The sequence below is a fragment of the Cupressus sempervirens genome, chromosome 3, assembly GCF_028749045.1.
Source record: "Cupressus sempervirens isolate cs-2001-9-10 chromosome 3, ASM2874904v1, whole genome shotgun sequence".
Classification (NCBI taxonomy): Eukaryota; Viridiplantae; Streptophyta; class Pinopsida; order Cupressales; family Cupressaceae; genus Cupressus; species Cupressus sempervirens.
Window position 1 is genome coordinate 462,348,433 of NC_143120.1, and position 23,095 is coordinate 462,371,527.

General features: G+C 37.1%; 1 protein-coding gene across 1 annotated transcript in view; it reads left to right on the forward strand.

Moving 5' to 3' along the window:
• Positions 1-23,095, forward strand: part of LOC149567118 (uncharacterized) — a 65,872-nt gene that overhangs the window by 32,368 nt on the left and 10,409 nt on the right. The window contains exons 2-6 of the mRNA XM_089820318.1: positions 7,094-7,340; positions 7,457-7,650; positions 7,735-7,845; positions 7,918-9,671; positions 10,025-10,103. Of these exons, the coding sequence (XP_089676444.1) occupies positions 7,094-7,340; positions 7,457-7,650; positions 7,735-7,845; positions 7,918-9,671; positions 10,025-10,103 (2,385 nt within the window). The remainder of the gene's footprint in view (positions 1-7,093; positions 7,341-7,456; positions 7,651-7,734; positions 7,846-7,917; positions 9,672-10,024; positions 10,104-23,095) is intronic.

The following is a 23,095-nucleotide window of genomic DNA, read 5'->3' on the forward strand; positions in this document are numbered from 1 at the left end:
CACAAATCTAAAATACACAATCTCGTCTAGCATAAAGGAGCACTTTTTCAAATTAATCAGCAGCTTTTTCTCTTTCAATTTTTGCAATACTTTTCTAATATGCTTAAGATGTTCTTCCTTAGTTTTACTAAGTATTGGAATATCATCCAAATAAACAATCACAAACTTACCCATGAATCTCTTGAGAACTTCATTCACCAATCTCATGAAAGTACTTGGTGCATTAGTCAGACCAAAAGGCAATACCGACCACTCATACAAACCGTCTTTTTACTTTGAAAGTAGTCTTCAATTCATCACCTTCTTTGATTGTGATTTGATGATTACCACTCTTCAAATCAGTTTTGGTAAAATACTTTGCTTCACTTAAACAATCCATTATGCCATCCATCCTTGGCATAGGAAACCTATATTTCACTGTTATCTGTTTACCGTACTGGAAAATAAATGAACGCATACAGACAATGGAACACGAACAGCAAAATTCTTTAGATTATTCGCATATGCCAGAACATTACATTATGCTTCATAAGATGAATGATTAATGATAGGAGATAGAAAATGATTCACAATGATCCCAAATGGGATATAAATACTATCTGCCGAACCTTCCCGAAGGAGTCCGTCGGCCACAATCATTATGTCCACTGCAAACTATTTACCTGTCGGCTACAAAATACAAAACACCGACGACAGTCATTCCGTCGGCTACAGAAACACCGATGGGACCATCCAGTCGGCTGACACCATCCCCCCCAAAAAGAAAAGTCGTCTCCTGACGACTAACAAAATATCTGAGACAATTTAACAAACAAAATACATTAACGGACTAATGACAACAAGATAAATCTGCTTCTGACACATCACTGTCACCTTCGTTCTGTGCTTGTAGCCTCTGCTAACACAACACTGCCTCCTTAATGAAGCTGACCTTGCTAGCCACCTGTACTGCTTTCTCTATTTTCAATTCCTCGGTACCCTGAGCCAAGTGTTGCTGCACTGCCTCCAACTGGATGATTAGCTCCTCCCGAGCTCTCTACGCATCCTCCAAGACAGCCTCTCGGCCAACACGTACTCCCAGTGACTCTGGTACACAGAAAGTCCATGCCCGCAGCAACTTCAACTCTTCTCAACTGGTCAGACTCCCACGACTGATATCCGCAACGACTGGGGGTCTAGGGGGCAACACCCTCGGCGGGGTCGAGGGGCAGCGCCCCATGTGGAAGTGATGTGACAGAACCAAATTTTTCTTGTTGTAGTCACTTTGTTAATGTATTTTTGTTGTTAATTTGTTTTAGATATTTTGTAATTGTCGTCTGGAGATGACTTTTCTTTTTGGGGGGGATGGTGTCAGCCGACTGGATGGTCTCGTCGGTGTTTTTGTAGCCGACGAAATGACTGTCGTCGGTGTTTTGTATTCTGTAGCTGACGGGTAAATAGTTTGTAGTGGACATAATGTTTGTGGCCGACGGACTCCTTCGGGAAGGTTCGGCGGATATTATTTATATCCCGTCTGAGATCATTGTAAAGGATCATCTTCTATTATTCATTGGAGGAAGCATAATGTAATGTCTGGCATATGCGAATATAATTTTGCTATTCTGTTCCATTGTTTGTATGTGTTGATTTCTTTACCAGTACGGTAAACATTATCTTGTTAATATCCTTGGAATCAACACACATTTTCCATTCTTCATTCTTCTTAGGTGCCAATATAGTAGGTACATCACATGGACTTGAGCTTTCTCTGATCAAACCTTTCTGCAACAACTCCTGCACTTGTTTTTTAAGTTCTTCATTTTCCATAGGTGTCAATCTATATGCTGCTTTATTTGGCAAACTAGCTCTAGTAATCAGATCCATACAATGACTTATACTTCTTATTGGTGACAAACCGTCAAGTATATCCTCAACAACAATCTCCTTGTACTCATTTAGCAAGTTTTCAATTTCTACTGGCACTTGGCTAACAATGTTAACTTATGCTGTTACTCAACCTTTATTGTCTTCTTTCACTCGACCTATATCTGTCGCTCGATTATTACTATACCTTGATGCTTGGCCATTACTACCACAACTGGGCCCTCTAGGAATGATAGCAAAATAGACTTGGTTCTTTTTCATCTCCTTCTCAAATTGTTTTCCATTAACCATGCAAACTCTAACAGTAGTACAATTCACTTCACCAAGATCTTCAATCGAAGGCAACAATATTTTCTTTTCTTCATTCACCCAAATTGTATATCGATTTAATCTACCATAATGTACAACATGTCTATCATACTGCCAAGGTCTACCCAACAGAATATGACAACAATCCATAGGCATAATATCACACAAAACTTCGTCAAAATAGTTTGTAATCTTGAATTTCACAACACATTGCTCACCAACAATTTATGCTCATCCTTGACCCATGAAACATGATAGGGTTTAGCGTGTCTCAACCTCTACAATTGCAACTTTGTAACTAGCTCTTTTGATGCCAAATTTGTTGAACTGCCATTGTCAATAATCACTTTGCAACATTTTCCTACCATCTTACATCTGGTCTTGAAAAGACTTCTATGAATAGGTTCTTCATCAACTGTCTTATTACACAAATTTCTTACCATCAAGTTTTCTCCAACATCAAGTCCACAAGGTGAACCCTCGAGATATCCTTGAATGACAACAGTTCTATTACCTTGTTCATTTTCACCAGAGTACCTACACTCAAAGGATCTATGCTCTTTGTTGCCACATCTTAAACAATTACCATGAAAACCTCCTCTGGAATAAGAATTACCTCGTCCTCGGAAAGAACTACAACCTTTTTACTCAGTCTTGCCTTTATCCTCATTTTTCCATTCAGATTTGCCCTTATCTTGCACAGAATTGTCAGATCTGCCACCTTCTCCATAAGATCTATCTCTTCCTCTTTGGAATCTACCATCCCTCCTTCTTTGTCTTTGCTTACGCTTCTTGGAATCTTTCAAAGCATATTGATATGCTTCTTCCACACCAATTTCACAAAACTTATCTCATTTTGAATTTCAGATTTCAATCCATTTAGATACCTATTGACTTTCTCAACTTACATCATCCCCATGTTCAGATCTGATGTCCAATCTATAGAATTCCTCAGTATACTCTTTCACAGTTATGGTTTTTTGACTCAAATTTTGCATCTTTCTCAACAAGCTAACTTGGTAATCAGTAGAATAGAACTTTTGCTTCACTTTGTTCACCATTTTCAACCATGTCCTAATCTTCTCTTTTCCTCTTCTTTGTCTATCAATTTGCAAATGCTGCCACCACATTGAGGCATGACCTTTCAACTTAGTGACTACAATCTTCACCTTCCTATTATCAAAAGTGCCTTCAAACTCGAAAAAGTTCTCCATATCAAAGATCCAATCCAACACAATATTGGTGTCCAATTTTCCATCCTAAGGAACAACTTCCACAACAAGCTTTGAATGTGCCCTAGACAACACTCGCAACAATCTTTCCTCATCTTGATTTTCCTTGGGTTCTAGATTAAGGTTTGGTGCCATTGCTTCATCATTACTCACATTATCCAGATGTGCTCCTCTCCTCTAGGCCGTCTCCACAATGTGTAATCTGGCTGCAATTTTTCTCAACATGTCCATAATAGCAGTGTCAACATTTCCTCTATCTTGTACCATCTTGACAAACAAGTTCTTGCAAGATCGTAACCGCGTGTAAGTTATAGGTCAAATCTACAGATCTTCCACCCTACAACCAAATCCAACTTAGGGTTTTACATGATCCAATCTCTTTAAGGACGAACCTCAAGCTTTGATACCACCTGACACAGAGTGACCTAAGCAACTAGGGCCAAAGGCACACCTAACTATCCAATCACCTTGTTGAGTAAACACAAGCAACCAACACAAAGAACAATGCCAAAGAGAGAAGAAACAACAATTACTTTATTGATTCATCCAATTATCAACATACATGCCCAACTGTAAGGCCTTTTGGGTTACGGCCAATACAAAGATTCAACTTCATGATCCATGATCTCTAGTAACCCAACTCTTAATTCGCTCCACCAAAATCATTTGCTTGAAACTCTCTCTAAGTGACATCTAACCTAAACTTAAACACCCCTATTTATGCTTGCCAAATCGGCCTACAGAAGATTCTAGAGCTTTACATCATAGAAGGCTGACCTCAAAACGGTCTGCACACATCCTAAGACAAGATCCTTATATTAAATTCACGATCCAAATTAAATACACAAGTCAACTTACACTAAGAACTAATCACAGACGAACTCGGTCAAAGAAGGAACTGAACATCAACAAACATTGGATTCAGTCGGCACGTGAAGGAACACTTGACCACCAAAGCACTTGGTCAATACTAAACAAGTCGGCAACAACTGTAGCTCGACAACCACTGGAACTCTGCACTAATAGGCGGAATGAACAAAGATGAGTAGGATAGCAAGGCAATTCTTGATGAAACTAGATGTAGGGGCAAGGGTTACAGATTTGATAAGGTAGTTTAAATGCATAGAAGAAGGAATACACACTACAATCGACACTACTCGTGTGGAATTGTAAGCACTAGTTAGTTGTACATTTTATGATGTTATACTCTCCAAACAAACCCAAACATTTTTCTATTTTTTGTGTAGAGGTATTTGGAAGCATCCAAAAACAAGTAGGTTGGCATGTCCTTATGTACTTCATTTTTTTATATTTATAATTTTATTATTTTGCATTAGTTTTTACATTTCTAACTTCTGGGCTAAACCAATTATTTGAAGAAAAGAGTTGGGTATTTTCCTTATTCTAAGTATTCTTTGTTGTGGTGCATTTGAGATGCCAATGCGCTGACTAACATCTACATGGCACAATGGTAATCTTGCTTGAGATGCTTAGACTTGATGAAAAACTCCCTGTCGTTTGTACTCTATGTTTTTGTGAACTTTATTTAGATATCTTCACTAGTTTAACTTGGTCGAGATATTTGAATGTATGTTGTGAAATTGGTTCTCAAAGGAACATGATTTCTTTCTGTAGTTGGGTATTTCACATATTTTGAGCATTCTTTATTGTGGTCCACATGAGACTACAATGCGCTAACAAACATCTACAAGTTGCAATGTCAGTCTTGCTTGAGATGCTCAGATCTAGGTGAAAAACTCCCTGTCGTTTGCACTTTATGTTTGTGTAAATTTTTAATTAGATATTTTCACTAGTTTAAGTCATTGGAGACATTTGAATGTATGTTGTGAAATTGGTTCTCAATTAACAAATTATTTGAATGTAGGTATGTGAAATTATTTGTAGAGTTGTTTTTCCTTCATTACATGATTATTTGTGCATTTTGTGTATTATTTTAATTTTATAATAGGGAGGTCTTTGCATTTTTTTCTTTTTGATGATTAATACTTGTTATCTCTTGTTAGATTTGTTTTGGAGTTTAGTGCTAACCGATGCTATGCTTGTGAATACCTTTGGATGTGTATTATTGTCATTTGTAGGTTGTTTGAGATTTAATATTGATGACTGTGGATTGTTGAGGATGAATGACATTGTTTTTGTAAGCTAATTTAGTTTCCTCTCTATTTTAATCATCATATACTCTTTGTTTGACTCAACTAAGGTATTCAAGTTGTGGAAGAGCTAGTGTTTTGATCAAAGATGAAATTTATGCTTGGTTCTATTTTGCAAGAAATGACCTTTTCTATTCCTGTTCTAGGTGTGCTTTAAGTTCGTTAAAATAAACAAATGAAAATATGGCGAGCTGACCAAGTTAAAAGGAAGATTGACATAAACACAATGCACAATTTGTTTTTCTCTACAAAGTCTCTTGTTTCAGTTTGAAATGCCTTAACCATTGAGCCTCTTTTGGGAGGTCTTCTTCTTCGATAGAGGGTGTGCTAATTGGAATTCACACTCATTATAGTTCCTAAAAAGGCTACAACTCTTGGAAGTAGATGAAATATTGTAATATATTTCTGTAGAGGAGATTCTTGATCATATGAAAATTGCTTGTTTGTTTCAATACCCGCTAAAGTTGAATTAGTCACCATTTCAAATAGATTGCTACCTGTTTTAAAAAATCAAAAAGTTTTGAATAAATAAATAACTGCAACTTACAATAAGTATAAATTAATAAAGGTCAAAACAAACATTAATAAAGCGGGATTCATTTTAGTTGATTTTTTTGAAATCCTGAAACAATTCATCAAAAACTTAATTTAATTTGTTAAAAAACAAAAAACATTAGCCAAAATATGTACCTTAAGAGGACTAGATCTCCTTTGAGCAAGTTCTATTCATCCTTGTGGCATTTTGTGATTGATCTCCCTGGGAAACACCAACCACCTTTAATTTTCTCGATTTGATTGTGTATTTGTTTATAGTTCTGTGATCCAAAACGTTGATGCTAAAAATACATACACAATGATGATGGTTCATGGAGTGTGATCCAAAACTTTGATGCTAAAAATACATACACAATCGAATCCAGAAAATTATGTAATATTTAGAATGGATTGTGGAAATCTGATATCACTGATGAATATAATAATGGCTTAGCAAGAGTGTGTTGTGGAGAAATGGTATTATCCTTTCTGTTTATAGAATGTGAAGGGAGAGTTTTAGGTTTAGGCAACTTTTTCAGGGTCTTATTTTGTGTTTCTTTTTTCTTTTATAAAATTGTGGCTTGTCATGTCTTGATTCATGTGTAATTGCATGAGCAGCTAAGAAGCAACCTGCTCACCTTTGGTAACCCATGGGTGGCATACCAATAAGGAAGCTGGTGCAGCTAGGGTACTTCTTGTTTGCTCTTAGGGTGGTCCCATTGTGACTGCCACTTTTTGGGCAACTCGACATATGTCTGGGACCCAAAACACAATTACTGGGCAACATAGCCTAAAAGGCTAAGACTATAATTTATAATTCATCATCGTATGCAACACAAAGGTTTTCTAGTATATGAAACCTTGAGATGTGCAATCTGCATGCATTATAAGGCATGATATGTTAAATACCTTCTTCTTTTAATCTTGCAATTAATGTACAGAGGGTTGTTGCTTATAACATCAATAGCCTGAATTTGTTTGCAGATTTCGAGGTCTAAGCATCATCAGAAAGGTGGAGAGGAAGTGTGCAGGTGCACTTTTGAGGTTTTGTGGAAAGATGGCCCTTCTGTAAATGATATTACTAAAATCAAATGCGAGAACATTTGCCTGCTGACATCGGGAAGCATTGAAAGGCATCCAACAATTAAGGCATTTCTGAAGCTAATAGAGGAAAAAGATGCTCAATCTTTTCGCAAAAATATTGTAAAGAAAAAGGCAGCCAATGTCAAAGGTTGTTTTACCTTAACTTGCTATTATTGCATTTACTTTCAATGGCTGAAAATTATATTTTGTTGAAATATGACTGGAGTAAGAGTGTTTAACATGTTGCTTTTTAATGTATTGTAGGAAACAGTGCAACAAACTACAATGGCAAACCAGGAGAACATGTAAAGACAGCAAGTAATTTTGTAAATATTAACGGTTTTGAAGGTAGTTGTACCATATCAGGACAGGAGAGACTAGAAAATCATTTAGACTCATTTAAGCAAAATGTGGGACCCAAGACCACAATGGAGGCAGTATTCTCTGGCGTAAATGAGGTATACTATGTTTTTTTCATTTGTGAATTTGTTCTATAGTAGTTCTCATAAGTTTTTGTAATGCATGTTGTAAAAATTGTTTAGGCAGCTGCTAGCACTCCTTATATGCCACCCATGCAATCACAATCTTGCAATATGGAGGAGCTGACTAATGACAGGTTAAATGCTGTAGATAATGATGCCATTGATTGTGAGGTATTTCTTCAAGAACATATTTCTAGTTCCAAGGTTACAAGCTCTCAAACTAATATATGTAGGTCATTGCAGGCAAAAACCAGGGAAAAAGTTAAAAAAACTACTGTTGAAGCCCCTCTTTGCGAAGCTAGTGAAAGTGCTAATGAAGCTTCTCACTGTGAGATGATTTTCATTGAACAAGAAGAAACACAGGTAGATTCATTGCACACAGAAAGAAAGGAAGAAAAACTTAACGTGGATCTTAATTCAAAAATTGAAATGGAGGGAGATTTGTTTGACATTCCTTCTCAGAGTGAGGCATATCTTAATCAACAGGAAGATATGCATGCATATCATGCAGTTTCTGCTTGCACAGGTATCAAAAGACCTCCATGTTATAAATTTGTAAAGATGGATGAACAAGTTATAGTGGAAGAGAGTAGAAACGATGAAGAAATTAGGGAGAAAAAGAAAGTCCTTGCTTCTTCCTGGGGTAAGGGTAAGCGGCAGAAACATATAAACAATGAATTATATACTGGTGACAGAAAAGTCCAGGACCATAATCAGACAAGTGAAAATATAAATACTTCAAAGAAGATACAAGATGGTAATGATTTTAATGGAGTCGATTCATTAAGCTCCAGCTATTTGACACCACATCTGAAAAACAGTGCAAACCATGTTCCAATAGAAACTCTCATCTTCTCTGCAGGTATGGACAAGGTGGATGCCTTGAAGGGTGTTATCAACCATGTGAAGCTTCACAAGGAAGAGGAAAGCTTACCAGTATTTTTGTTTGTTGAAGAAAACAACCATGACTCTTTGAGGAAGAAAAGCGATAAGGATATTCTGGACTTAAATAGGCAACCTGATAATAATGTAATACTTCACAAGCAAGAGGAAAGCTTACCAGGATTTATGTCTGTTGAAGAAAACAACCATGACACTTTGAGGAAGAATTGCGATAAGGATATTCTGGGCTTAAATAGGCAACCTAATAGTAATGTTAAACTTCACAAGCAAGAGGAAAGCTTACCAGGATTTATGTCTGTTGAAGAAAACAACCATGACTCTTTGAAGAAGAAATGTGATAATGAAATTCTGGACTTAAATAGGCAACCTGATAATTATGTTCAGCTGCAGGAAGGTTTATCTACAGCAGAAGAAATAAATGAAGGCTGCAAATACAGAGTCAAGTTTGAAGGTCAAAAGAATCCATCTCCCATTGACAAAGATCACAACAACCACTATGCCTCTGAAAAGAGCAATTTTTGCTATTGTTATTTTTCACATGTTACTGATATGCCCTCATGTGATTGTCAGCAAGATTTTGAAAGGTGCCAATCTCGTTTGACTTCCAAAGAGTTTGAAGCACATCCTGCAGAGTGCAAATGCTGTGATCTACATAGTTGCGATATAAATACATCTTCAGAAGATGAGTCATTTGATGTGGAGGTAACCAGCTGCAATTGTTGTGGAAATTATTTGAAACCAATTGTATGGAGCAATAGACCAAGCACAAGGACTCACAAGGACCCTCAAGAGGCTATATGTGGAAGCAAAGGTGCTGGACTTGTACATTGTAGTGAAGATATAGGAGCTGAAGATAGACTTTTCTATCACTCAGAAGTTCTGCTTTTGGATAATCTGGAGAAGGATGTGAGGCCTTCTGATGTGAAGAAGGTTGTGGCTTGTGTGACTTGTGCGGTTCAAGTCTATATTTTTCCAAGCCTAAAATTTGAACAGTTCACAAGAGGGTTTGTATGGTTCCAAGATAATTCAAGTTTGATGAAAGCTCTTGCCTTGTTGCAGAATGATGATTTTTTTTTCGTATCGTCAAAAGGAAGGTATGCAATCTGTTACTGGTAACGACTTTGACCTGCATTGCAATGCAAACTATAAGAAGAGTTTTCTTGTTTCAAGTCTAATGCATAAACATAGATGCCTGAATTACGCTTTGATATTATCTGCAAGTTTGAACTGGTGTCTGAAGATATTTTGCAGAATTTAATGAAATGTAATTTTGATATTCTTGTATATAAGTTATTACGGAATCAGCATTTTTCAGCTGGATAATGTATGGAATTGAAATATCTTTTGTTGTATCATTCTAACATATAGATGTGTATTTTGTTTGCAACGAAGTTGCTTTTGAGCATTGAAAAACAGTTGCATGTTATATCAATTCTGTGTTTTGCAGGCCTTGGGTTGCCCTACTGATACATATAGACGATGAAGTATGCAAAGACATCTTTGAGGGGTATGATATAGAACCAGAGGTAACTATGACTCTCTTACTCATCTTTTTCACAAGCAAGGTGTAGTTTTTGTTTAGATTAAAGTGCTTGCTAATTACATGATAGTAATGGCACACTCTTTGACATTTAGCAAACTGAAATTCTTTTTGTACGAGATATTGATATACATGTCTTTTCTTTCAGAATCAAATTCAGTTCAGCAAATTCCTTTGTTGTTTTTATCTTTGTAATATTTGTGTTGGGTATGTTGTGAGCATGTTTGAGTTTTGGCCATAGGACATTACTTAACAATGCAGTAGTAAGAATATTTAGGGCATTGATAATCCTGCATAAATAGGTTTAGTGGCTTTATCAAGCCGCTGTAGTAGAATTGATAGACATGTCATGCCAAGGAGGGTAGACCATCTTTATTTCAGATAGGGTGCTTGACTTTTCTGTATGCACCAATGTCCTTTAGATGTGAAATGCTTTGCCAGAATGTCCCTATGGCAGCATGACAATTGAAGAGTGCTCATGTTGTTAAGCCATCACAGTGCATGTTCTCTCTTTAGCTGCCATAAATATGAGTGTATATGGTCATTGAACAGGAGCTTTCTCACATTGCTTATAATGGAAGGAGGGTCACCTCTTCTTTGCCTTAACTTGAACTACCGGTGATAGCAATGGTTTTGGGACTTGAATAATTTGGAAACAGTTCTGTAATGCCCCGTCAAGGGATCCAAAGAATTAACCTAGAATTTCACTAAGATTGGTAGCAATTTTTTATTTTTTATTTGTTTAACATGAAAGTAAATACCACATATAACTTATGCATAATAACGGAAGCAATAGCAATGCCCATATGAAATTAAACATAACATACATAACAGATTACATTCTTTAAGATCCCTTAACGTTGAATTACATCTAAACAACTAACATTAATGAATCCATCTAGTACAACATCCGCATGAAATAATAATGATAAGTCCAATGTTCATACATTACATTTCAAATGCTCAATCATCCATTGTACATGTCACAGGGTATGAAAAAGCTCAAAAGAATATACATATGTGAAATAAGATACATCATCCTATTCTAATCCATGATACATCAAAGTAAAGATAATCACATGATACACATGATACATCATCATAGAAGATATACATCCATCATAAGGATCAAACATAATAAACTAAGTGCACGGTTCCTCCCAACCGTAAATAGCATCATTAGACCATCGTGGATCCTAGCCATTCCTCCGTGCGTAACATTCCAAATCACCGAAGAGATCATCAGTATTAACATAGTAGGAATGTCACTCCTAACATATACTATATCATATGCAGAAAGTAATCTAACATGCAAATAAAAGCATAAGATAACATCATCTAACATATGCTAATCATCAATGAAAGGTTACATATCCACCATCATGAAGGACGCATCAGTCATGATGTCTCAATGAATCTCAAATGATAAGAGTGGAAAAACACTACCATCCGACCGCATGGTACCTAAGTGGTCCACTCTCACCATGCTGAGGAGATAATCTCAAGTCCCAAACAGGCTATCCAAAACACATAGCATAAATCTCTGCAAGTCCGGGAATCCTAAAAGTATACTAACTCAAAGGTTCCAGACCCAAAATCCGACATCTAATCCCAGAGGCACACAATGATATGTAGGAACCTACTATGCAAGCAGGAAAGTGTCATTGCATTTATCACGTACAAGTTACTCTGGCAGTTAGCTAAACTCCATGGATCCATATTGATCTCATGCGGCCACCAGTATCCTCTCATACTGACAAGGCATACTATGGAATGCAAGGTCGTAACCATGCGTTCTCACTACTCCCATCCTAGTCTATACAAGCACTCAAGGCATGGGCGAGAACCAAAACACTTATCTTTTTAGGTTCATTTAGTTAGTATTAGGTGTGAATGTCATCACTTATTAATCCAACTTACAATGAGTTACCTTGGCAGCCTCTTAGGGCCTCGGCCCCCATTGCAAGCCATTTCCCAACACTACATGCAGATATCCTACCCTAAGCTCATGGAATCATAAATCTCAAAATCACAAAAGATAATCCATAATAAAAATCATCAAATATGCATAAAAGCATCAAATCTCCATGAGCAAGCAATCCATAGAAAATCATGATCACAACAGCTCTCTATTGGCAACTGAAGTATCACTGATAATCAAAAAGTATCCATTGGTTCTCAATAACCAAAATATATCTCAATCATACTGATCGAAGACTCCAAAATGGTTGAGTCAAGCATGTCACAACATGACATTATCAAGAGTAAATCCACATTTCAGTCCCATCATGGTGACTAGAAAATAACCAAGGATAACTGATCGATGACCAAAAATGGTTAAGTCAAGTGTCTCATACATAAGAATCTCAACTATAACAATCAGTAATTACAACCAATACATAGAGCATTCCATCACATAACCATGGTTGGGTTTATAAAGATCGAGATTAAACATCATTATGACATCACAATCACATAACCCCCAAGTCTTTGGTAGATGTCCTATAACTGGTCAACACTAGTCAACCCAAAAACCCACAACAATAGCATAAAAAATACACAATGCAAACACATGTTTTGGTTTTGCTAAATTTACAAACTTGAATTTAAATGTAAAGGTCTCAGTTTACGTTTTCCAATTTAAATATCAAGTGGAGAAATTTCACGTTTTACTTAACCCATGTATTGTATCGACAGATAAAAGTTTCTCCCCAAAAACCGTTAAACTCAATTTTCTAAATGTTCTAAATGTCTTTTGTATACGCATCTTGTTGATAATGACCCCCATCATTTTCAAAATAATAATTGAAATTCTTTTCATATTCCTCTTTCCAAATTAAAAGATTAAATTGATCCTATATTGCTCAACATTATAAAATAATTTGTTATTGAAGAATTACTCTTTAAATTCCAATCATCTATCAATATATTAATTATTTATTATTAATAATGTATATACATATATATACTTCTATATATATATATAAATTTACAAAACGAATTATATAAAAAATCGAATTAATAAAACATATGATAATCGCACATTACACACGGCGAGTTTAATAAGTGTCGATCACAACACAGACACACACACACACACACACACACATATATATATATGACCTGCGGATTGCAGGGTACACTGCGGTCGCAGGTACACTGCAGACCGCATAGGCATTGCCGTCGGCGGGGGTGGGGAAATAAGTCCCTCTCGCCCATTCCAATTTTTTTATTTTTTATTTTTATATTGCTTTTTTTTAAAAACGCTTCCCTCCAATGTAAATCGCAATGCGTTTAACATTCGCTCGTTGTGAAATATATGTCATTCGACTTTTATATATATATATATATATATATATATATATATATATATATATATATATATATAGTTTAATCAAATATCACAACATATAGACACACACACACACACACATATATAAAATTGTATATATATATATATATATATATATATATATATATATATATATGTGCATATATGTATTCAAATTTTAAAAATATAAACATACATATACACAGTATATAAATTCCAATTCTCAGAGTTTTTCTATAAACTTTTGATTTCAAAATTTACTCAATAGTTGATCTAATGGCTTGGCTGCAATTTAATCCCTAGCCCCGTGTTCTTTTCTATGCATATAAGATTTTCAAATAAATTTAACTACCCATATTGAGAATGCATACAATAAAAATAAGAAAATCCTCAGAAGACATATGGAAGACACGAAGAAGACAGGGAATGCAAGATGCGGAAATAGCATAATTAAAATCACAAGAATCTACTCGGATTCTGATGCCAATTTGCTCTTCCTCAGAAAACTCGCAGAGCAAGCTCCTCCCTCTTTCAGAATTCTCGAGTCCTCCAATGCTCCAATTGCTCTCCAACGCTATGTCTAAGCTTCTAGGAATGCTTGAATATAAAGAGCTCTCAGGAAACCTCTAGAATGCTTTTAGAAACAGCTAGAAGGTGTCACCAACTAAGCATGGGTCTTTTCCAACCTTCGAGATGAGCCATAGGGTTGTAGACACCATGTGCTTAATTGATGCACTAACCTCCGTGTTGTTGACATATGAGAAATGAAAAGGTGCGTTAATTCCCATGCAAGCTTATAACTCCAATTTACTTTTTTATATAATTTTTATTTAAATATTTATAACTTTCATTTTAATTTTTTATAACTTTTATTATTATTATTTATTTATTATTTTATAATTATTATTAATTTTAATTTTTAATTTTCTTTTATTTAATTCATTTTTCCTTAATTAATTCTCATTTAATTAATTATAAACAAAATATCAAATATCATGATATTTTATATTAATTTTCTCAAATAATTAATTAATTAAATCTATTTATTAAGACTTAATTAATAGAAAATTCACCATAGACCTCCAAGATAAAATATGAAAACCCATCATAGAGCAATTCACACAAAATCAGTCTAAAGGGTTAAAAATCACGAATTATGTCATCCGACACATTCGGTAGGTAAAATATCCAGATACTTGTCCTACCTCACTAGGACAATTGGCTTAAGGGTTTGGGATTTGGACTTGAGAATTTATCTCTCTTCTCTTATCATTGAGATAGTATAATAGGGTACGCTCATCTTGGGAATTCAGGGAAGTCGATACCTAGTACCTGCAATCTGCAGAAAAATCATGCATGTACATACAATATATATAATGCTAAGCTAAACAGACAATGGCAGGAAGTGGTGAATCGTGTAGATCCCGACTAAGCAGGTGACTACGACTCCCTTCTTTAACCATATCAGAAATGCCATACAATATGAAAACACGCACACCATACACATGCAAGTATGGGGTAAGTATCCATAATAAAACACATGAGATAATAAACCATCTAACTAATCATCAACAATAACTGAAAGCAATGTAATGATCATCATGCATACATGAAATGTAAACTCTAAATGATCTCATCATATAACCACTAAATCCATAACATAATGTCTGATAGTCTCAAAACAATACTATTAATCCATCAACATAAAACTAGTCCAACATAGTCTGATAATAATAGCAACAATGTCCGAAAAAGATGTGAACGAGGGCAGGCACTACATCCACCCCCCCTTGGGTTAGGCTTATTCTTGGAAGCCTACAAACAAGTAGGGATATGACTCCTGTAATCTAGCTGCATCCTCCCATGTAGCTGAAGAATCATTAGTAGGGTCCCATTGGACCCTTACTTGCTCGATGGTTCGACCCCTGAGGGTCAACTCCCGCTGCTCCAGAATACGAACCGGCTCCAAAGCCATCTGCCCGTCCTCTACTTGCAACGCATTCCAATCAAGAACATGTACAATATCAGGAATATACTGCCGAAGCATTGAAATGTGGAAAACATCATGAATACGAGCTAGGCTGGGCGGTAGAGCAAGGCGGTAAGCAACTTGGCCAATCCTCTCTAGAATCTCGAATGGTCCCACAAAGCGAGTTGCTAGCTTAGAACCCTTTCCATAATGGATTGGACTCTTTTGCGGACGCACTCTCAAGAAAACCTTATCACCAATAGCAAACTGCTTATCAGTGCTATGAGCATCAGCATACTTCTTCTGTCTATCCTGTGCCGTAGTCAAGTGCTCACGGATACGCACTACCTGTTGCTCCATATCACGAAGCATCTCAGGACCCAACAGGATGCGATCCTCAAAGCTGTCCCAACTCAATGGTGTACGACAGGGACGTCCATATAATGCCTGAAATGGTGCCATGCCAATAGAACTATGATACCCGTTATTGTAAGCAAACTCCACTAGGTAGAGATAGTCCTCCCAATGTGTCTACCTATCCATCACATACATCCGTAACATATCCTCCAAAACCTGATTCACCTTCTTTGTCTGACCATCAGTCTCTGGATGATATGCCGAATTGAAGTTTAACTGTGCTCCAAGCTCATTGCAGCGATGTCCAGGATGTGGATGTGAATACAGGATCCCTGTCAGAAATAATCTTTCTAGGAATACCATGTAATCTCACAATGTCACGCATGAAGACATTAGCTACAGAAGCTGTTGTGTAGGAAGACTTGATCGGTGAGAAATGCGCCACCTTAGTCAACCGATCAATGGTGACCATGATAGCATCATGATGTCGAACAGTCATAGGTAATCCTACTATGAAGTCCATGGAGATGATATCCCACTTCCAAGAAGGAATGAGATTTGGCTGCAAAAGTCCAACCGAGTGCTGATGTTCTGCTTTAACTCTCTGACACTCAAGGCATCTAGCCACAAAATCAGCATTGTCTCGCTTCATCCCTGACCAAAAGAACAAACGTCTCAAATCAGCATGCATCTTCTTGACATCTGGATGTGCTGAGTAAGGTGTACGATGGGCTTCTGCTAGAATCAAGGTGCCAAGCTCATCCAGTAATGGCACATAAATCCTCCCCAAATGTCTTAAAAGACCATTTGATTCTCGAACGTAACCTGCAAACCTACCTTCCAAAGGTCTTCTTGAATCAATCTCTGTGCACACTTCCCGATACCAAGAATCCATAGGAAGTGCTTGAAGAATCCGACTCCTCAAGTCCACACTAAGAGTCATCGATGATACCACGTCTCCTGCGACTCAAGGCATCCGCCACCACATTCTCCTTACTTTGAATGTACTTAACCTCAAAATCATACTCGCATAGAAACTCCATCCATCGCCTTTGGCGAGCATTCAAATTAGGCTTAGTGAAAATGTATTGAAGACTACGATGATTGCTATGTAGCTCGAATCTGTGCCCCAACAAGCAATGTCTCCACCTTGTCAAAGCATGAACTATTGTTGCTAACTCAAGATCATGCGTAGGATAATTTAACTCATGATCCTTGAGCTTGCGTGATTCATACGCAATCACTCGTCCATTCTGCATCAACACTGTCCCAATCCCTTCAAGAGAAGCATCTGTACACACCATGAAATCACCTTTTGGATCCGGTACGACTAAAATCGGTGCACTGGTCAAAAGCCCTTTGAGCTTCTAGAAAGCTTCCTCACATTTCTCTGTCCATACGAACTTCTTTCCTTTCCTCTGAAGAGAAGTGATAGGATGTGCTATCCTAGAGAAGTTTTGGACAAATCTGCGATAATAACCAGCTAAACCTATGAAACTATGAATCTCTGACACATTAGTCGGTGTCGGCCAATCTATTATCGTTTGAATCTTTGCAGGATCCACTGAAATACCATCACCTGAAATGACATGCCCTAAATACTGAATCTCCGATTTGAAGAATTCATACTTAGTTGCATTGGCATAAAGCTGATTATCTCTCAAACACTGCATACCAACCGTAGGTGTTCCTCATGCTCCTTCTGAGTCTTAGAATATATCAATATGTCATTAAGAAACACAAGTACAAACCTGTCCAGATAAGATCGAAACACACCATTCATCAAACTCATGAAAACCGATGGAGCATTAGTCAACCCAAAAGGTACCACTGTGAACTCATAATGCCCATAGCGAGTTCGAAAAGCGGTCTTGTGAATATCTGCTTCCTTGATGCGAAGTTGGTGGTATCCTGACTTAAGGTCAATCTTGGAGAATACTGTAGCTCCCTTGATCTGATCAAATAAGTCATCAATTCTAAGCAAAGGATACCTGTTCTTAATCGTCACCTTATTCAACTATTTGTAGTCGATACAAAGGCGCAAAGCACCGTTATTCTTCTTCACAAAGAGCACTGGAGCTCCCCATGGTGATACGCTAGGTCTGTCATGTCCCCATTTTGGAGGCAATTTGATTTAATTAATTTAATTAATTAGGTTCTCCAAAATAATGAATATTTTATGAGGATGACTAATTAATTATTTTAATTAAATAAATAAGTGGTATTAAGTTAATTATTTATAAAGTTATCAAATAAATAAATATTAAAAGGTAACTTTATATTTAATTAATTTAATAAAGTGACTTGAATTATAACATATTTTATAAAGTCACTTAATAGATAAAATAAAATAATGTTCTAGAAGCTTCTGGAGAAAGTGGAGGAAAAAGAATAAATAGGCACCCCGGGCTTCATTCTAATCATCCAGATTTGTTGTTGTTGATGTTGATGTTTGTTGATGTGCATTGTGGAGCTTAGGGTTTCTGCAGTAGTCACAACTGGCCATTGAGAACGAAAACTCTCAATTGGTACGCAATTTTGAGGGTGTGAAATATCACTTGAATTATTGCAGCTGGGAGGAAGATACTTCAGTCTTCTATTTGTGCTACATTGAGAAAAAATATTTGAGTACAAAAAGCAGTTCAAAAAAGCAGGCCGAAAAAGCAGTTTGAAAAAAGCAGGCCGAAAAAAGCAGGCCGAAAAAGCAGTCTGAAAAAAGCAGGCCGAAAAAGCAGAACCGGAAAAGCAATCCGAAAAAGCAAATTCGAAAAAACAAAGAAAATCATTACAGCGATCTACAATCAGGGGCGGCAGCTAGAGAGGCACGACTTGGGCACTCGAGGAGGTTATTTTCTGTTCAGTGGTATTGCAATACATCTATTCTCTAAGGCGGCTTCATATGCCAAGTCTGATGTGTATTTTCATAGTTGCCTTTTACTATAGAGTGCTGTTGTAACTGTCATTTCATATCAGACCTATCATTCATTAATAGATACATCATTCATTTTTACATTTCTCACAATGGTATCAGCAATCCATGGCTTTAGTTGTATTTAATCATGCATGTGAATAGCGTACTGCTATAGGGGAGTATTGAAGTTAGACATTTAGTATTGCATTAGTTTTCATTGGCAGCTGTAGGTGCATATTACTTTACCAACAATCATCATATTTTGATATCTTTGTAAATGCCAAGAGTCTTGGCTAACTTAGTATGAATATTGTATTGGATACTCATTCTCAATCAAGGAGATACAATTGCTGGTCATTAATAGTTGTCTTTGAGCGTTAATATATCATTTTTTATCAGCCAGTTAGCTTGCATACCAACTGTTTGTTAAAATACCAATTGGCTGTAGGTGATCATTTTCATGATTAGAACTCATATATGCATTCACTATTGCCAAAATTAGTTGCATATTTATGTTAGGTCATTGCTTAGACAATTTGGAGTCTTTTGTAAGCATTCTCTTTGAGGCAAATCCAAACAAGAATCATTGCAGCAATCTAGAAAGTTATATCAGTCAGAGGACCCTTGCTTGCAAAGTGTTTGACAGAATGTCAAACAACTGAAATATAAAGTTTTTTGGTGTTTGAAGAAGTTATAACCTATTGGGGTTATTACAAGGTCGAATGCTCCCTTTGGCTAGAAGTTCCTCAAGCTGAAGACGTAGCTCACCCAATTCCTGTGTAGTCATGCGATAAGGAGCTTTAGAGATAGGCTCCGCTCCAGGAATCAGATCAATGCTAAAGTCAATGTCCCTCTTCGGAGGCATGCCAGGAATCTCACTTGGAAAAACATCAGCGTACTCCTGTAAAATCGGGTGATCTAAAGTCTTCCTTACAGGATCTTCCTTATCAAGATCATTTACCATAACAACAAATATCTGACATCCCTTACGGAAACTTCGCTTGAATTGCATAGCACAAATCATCCGCAGAGATATAGGCCTTGGTATCCCAACTATCTTCACATCATTCCCTTGGTCATCTTGGCACATAATAGTCTTCTTCCTGCAATCTATACTAGCTCTATGAGATCCAAGCTAGTCCATGCCTAAAACCATATCATAGAAACCAAGGGGTATGACTCGAAGATCCACTGCAGTATCAAAGCTTCCTAAGCTAAGCCCGCACTTATGAACTACAGAATTTGTGGAGACCTTAATGCCCGAGGCTAGTTCCACTTGCCAACCATGATCTTGCTTCACTGCATCTAGCTTACACTTAGAAACTATAGATGGTGAAATAAATGAATCTGTAGCTCCTGAATCAAACAATACTGAAAGAGATATACCTCGAATAGGACTTGTGGTCTTAACCACTGTTCCCTGCTGATTTTCTTGACGGTGATCAACTGCTGCAAAAACTCTATGGGCTCTACCTGCATCACCCACTGTAGGCTCTGAAACTGTAGGCCTAGGTCCTGAAAATTGAGGTGCTCGTTGTGGACACTGAGCTGCATAATGTCCAATCTGACCACATGAAAAACATTCTGTATTCCTGCCAGATCCTCTACCCATAGGTGGTACATTTGATTGCTGGCGACTGTTCCTGCTAGCAAAAGACTGGCTACTCTGAGCTGGCTAATTGGGCTGATTTTGTTTATTGCGTTGAGCATTGCAGTTGTTCTTGGAATTAGAACCTTTGCCACCACCTTGAGTCTGAGAATTCGATCCCTTCTGTTGCTGTGTTTGTTGAGACTGTTGCTGATACTATTTCCCCTTAGAAAAAGAAGGCTTCTTGTTACCACTTGAATTGTAATTGCCTTTAGATCCTGAAGCTGTTGGCGCTCCTACAAAACCTCCTTGACCAAGGTTGACACTTTGCTCAACAAGGATAGCTTGGCGTACCGCATCCTTGAGGGTTTTTGGCTCAAATACCTTGACACCTCCAATTATACGGTTGTTCAAACCCCTAATAAAGTGTTGTGTCAACTGAGCTGAATTTTCAGTGAATCCTGAAAAAGACATGAGCTCATAAAACTTACGCTCATACTCGGTCACTGACATAGTGTACTGTCTGAGATTATGAAATTCATCTGCCCTTCGCTGTTTCCATTCCTTTGGTAGGAATCATTCACAAAAACTCTCTAAGAATAGTTCCCACGTGACACTGCTCATATCAATTCCCAGCTTCTTCTCCTCAATTGTCCACCAAGTGGCCCCAAAATTCTCTAAATTTGTGATCGCAAATCTTGCCTTAACATTGCTGTCGAAATCTTGCATGGCAAAAATCTTGTCAAGGGAAATAAGCCACTGCTTGGCCACATAACCAGAACCTTGCCCATTGAAAGGCTTGACCTTGGATCTTGAAAGATCTTTCATCTGAGTGGACACAATGGACCTTTGACAATCCTTCCGAGGACTCCTAGACCTAGGTCTATGCTCTTGTTCAGTCTGATGCACTTTGGGCTGTTCTTGAACAGGAGGTAGATGTTCTAGAATAGTCTGCATCATTTGTCTCAAACCAACCTCTTCAGACTCAGCTTGGTCCTCTCTACGGCTCTCTTCTTGCTGCCTAGTAGTGTGCTCTTCCCTGCTCTCTATATGAGTCGATCCCTCGTGGGCAGACTCATGGACACTGATAGCTCTGCCACGACCACAGCCTCTAACAGAAGACCTAGTCCCAGATACCATCCTACAACAGTACAAAGTACTATTACAATCAAAGGCACATGTTTGCAATAGACTAAGTTCAATACTATGTTTAGGTTTAAGTAAGATTTTCCAGATTTGAAACTAAGTGTTGAAGTATGAAAAATATACAAGTAACAGTTCAAGTTCTGTTTCGGTTCACCTAGTTTCAAGTTTGAAAAAAAATACACTTAATAGTTCAAAGTTTTAGTTGTTCCAAAATATACCCAGAGCTCCCAATGTAGAAACTTGGGCTCTGATACCAAATGTAATGCCCCGCCAAGGGATCCAAAGAATTAACCTAGAATTTCACTAAGATTAGTAGCATTTTTTTTTAAAATTTTTATTTTTAACATGAAAGTAAATACCGCATATAACTTATGCATAATAATGGAAGCAATAGCAATGTCCATCTGAAATTAAACATAACATACATAACAGATTACATTCTTTAAGATCCCTTAACGTTGAATTACATCTAAACAACTAACATTAATGAATCCATCTAGTACAACATCCACATGAAATAATAATGATAAGTCCAATGTTCATACATTACATTTCAAATGGTCAATCATCCACTGTACATGTCACAGGGTATGAAAAAGCTCAAAAGAATATACATATGTGAAATAAGATACATCATCCTATTTTAATCCATGATACATCAAAGTAAAGATAATCACATGATACACATGATACATCATCATAGAAGATATACATCTATCATAAGGATCAAACATAATAAACTAAGTGCACGGTTCCTCCCAACCGTAAATAGCATCATTAGACCATCGTGGATCCTAGCCATCCCTCCGTGCGTAACATTTCAAATCACCGAAGAGATCATTGGTATTAACATAGTAGGAATGTCACTCTTAACATATACTATATCATATGCAGAAAGTAATCTAACATGCAAATAAAAGCATAAGATAACATCATCTAACATATGCTAATCATTAATGAAAGGTTACATATCCACCATCATGAAGGACGCATCAGTCACGATGTCTCAATGAATCTCAAATGATAAGAGTGGAAAAACACTACCACCCGACCGTGTGGTACCTAAGTGGTCCACTCCCACCGTGCTGAGGAGATAATCTCAAGTCCCAAACAGGCTATCCAAAACACATAGCATAAATATCTGCAAGTCCGGAAATTCTAAAAGTATACTAACTCAAAGGTTCCAGACACAAAATCCGACATCTAATCCCAGAGGCACACAATGACATGTAGGAACCTACTATGCAAGCGGGAAAGTGTCATCACATTTATCACGTACAAGTTACCCTGGTAGTTAGCTAAACTCCACGGGTCCATACTAATCTCATGCGGCCACTAGTATCCTCTCATACTGACAAGGCATACTATGGAATGCAAGGTCGCAACCATCCGTTCTCACTACTCTCATCCTAGTCTATACAAGCACATAAGGCATGGGCGAGAACCAAAACACTTATCTTTTTAGGTTCATTTAGTTAGTATTAGGTGTGAATGTTATCACTTATTAATCCAACTTACAATGCGTTACCCTGGCAGCCTCTTAGGGCCCCGGCCTCCATTGCAAGCCACTTCCTGACACTACATGCAGATATCCTACCCTAAGCTCATGGAATCATAAATCTCAAAATCACAAAAGATAATCCATAATAAAAATCATCAAATATGCATAAAAGCAT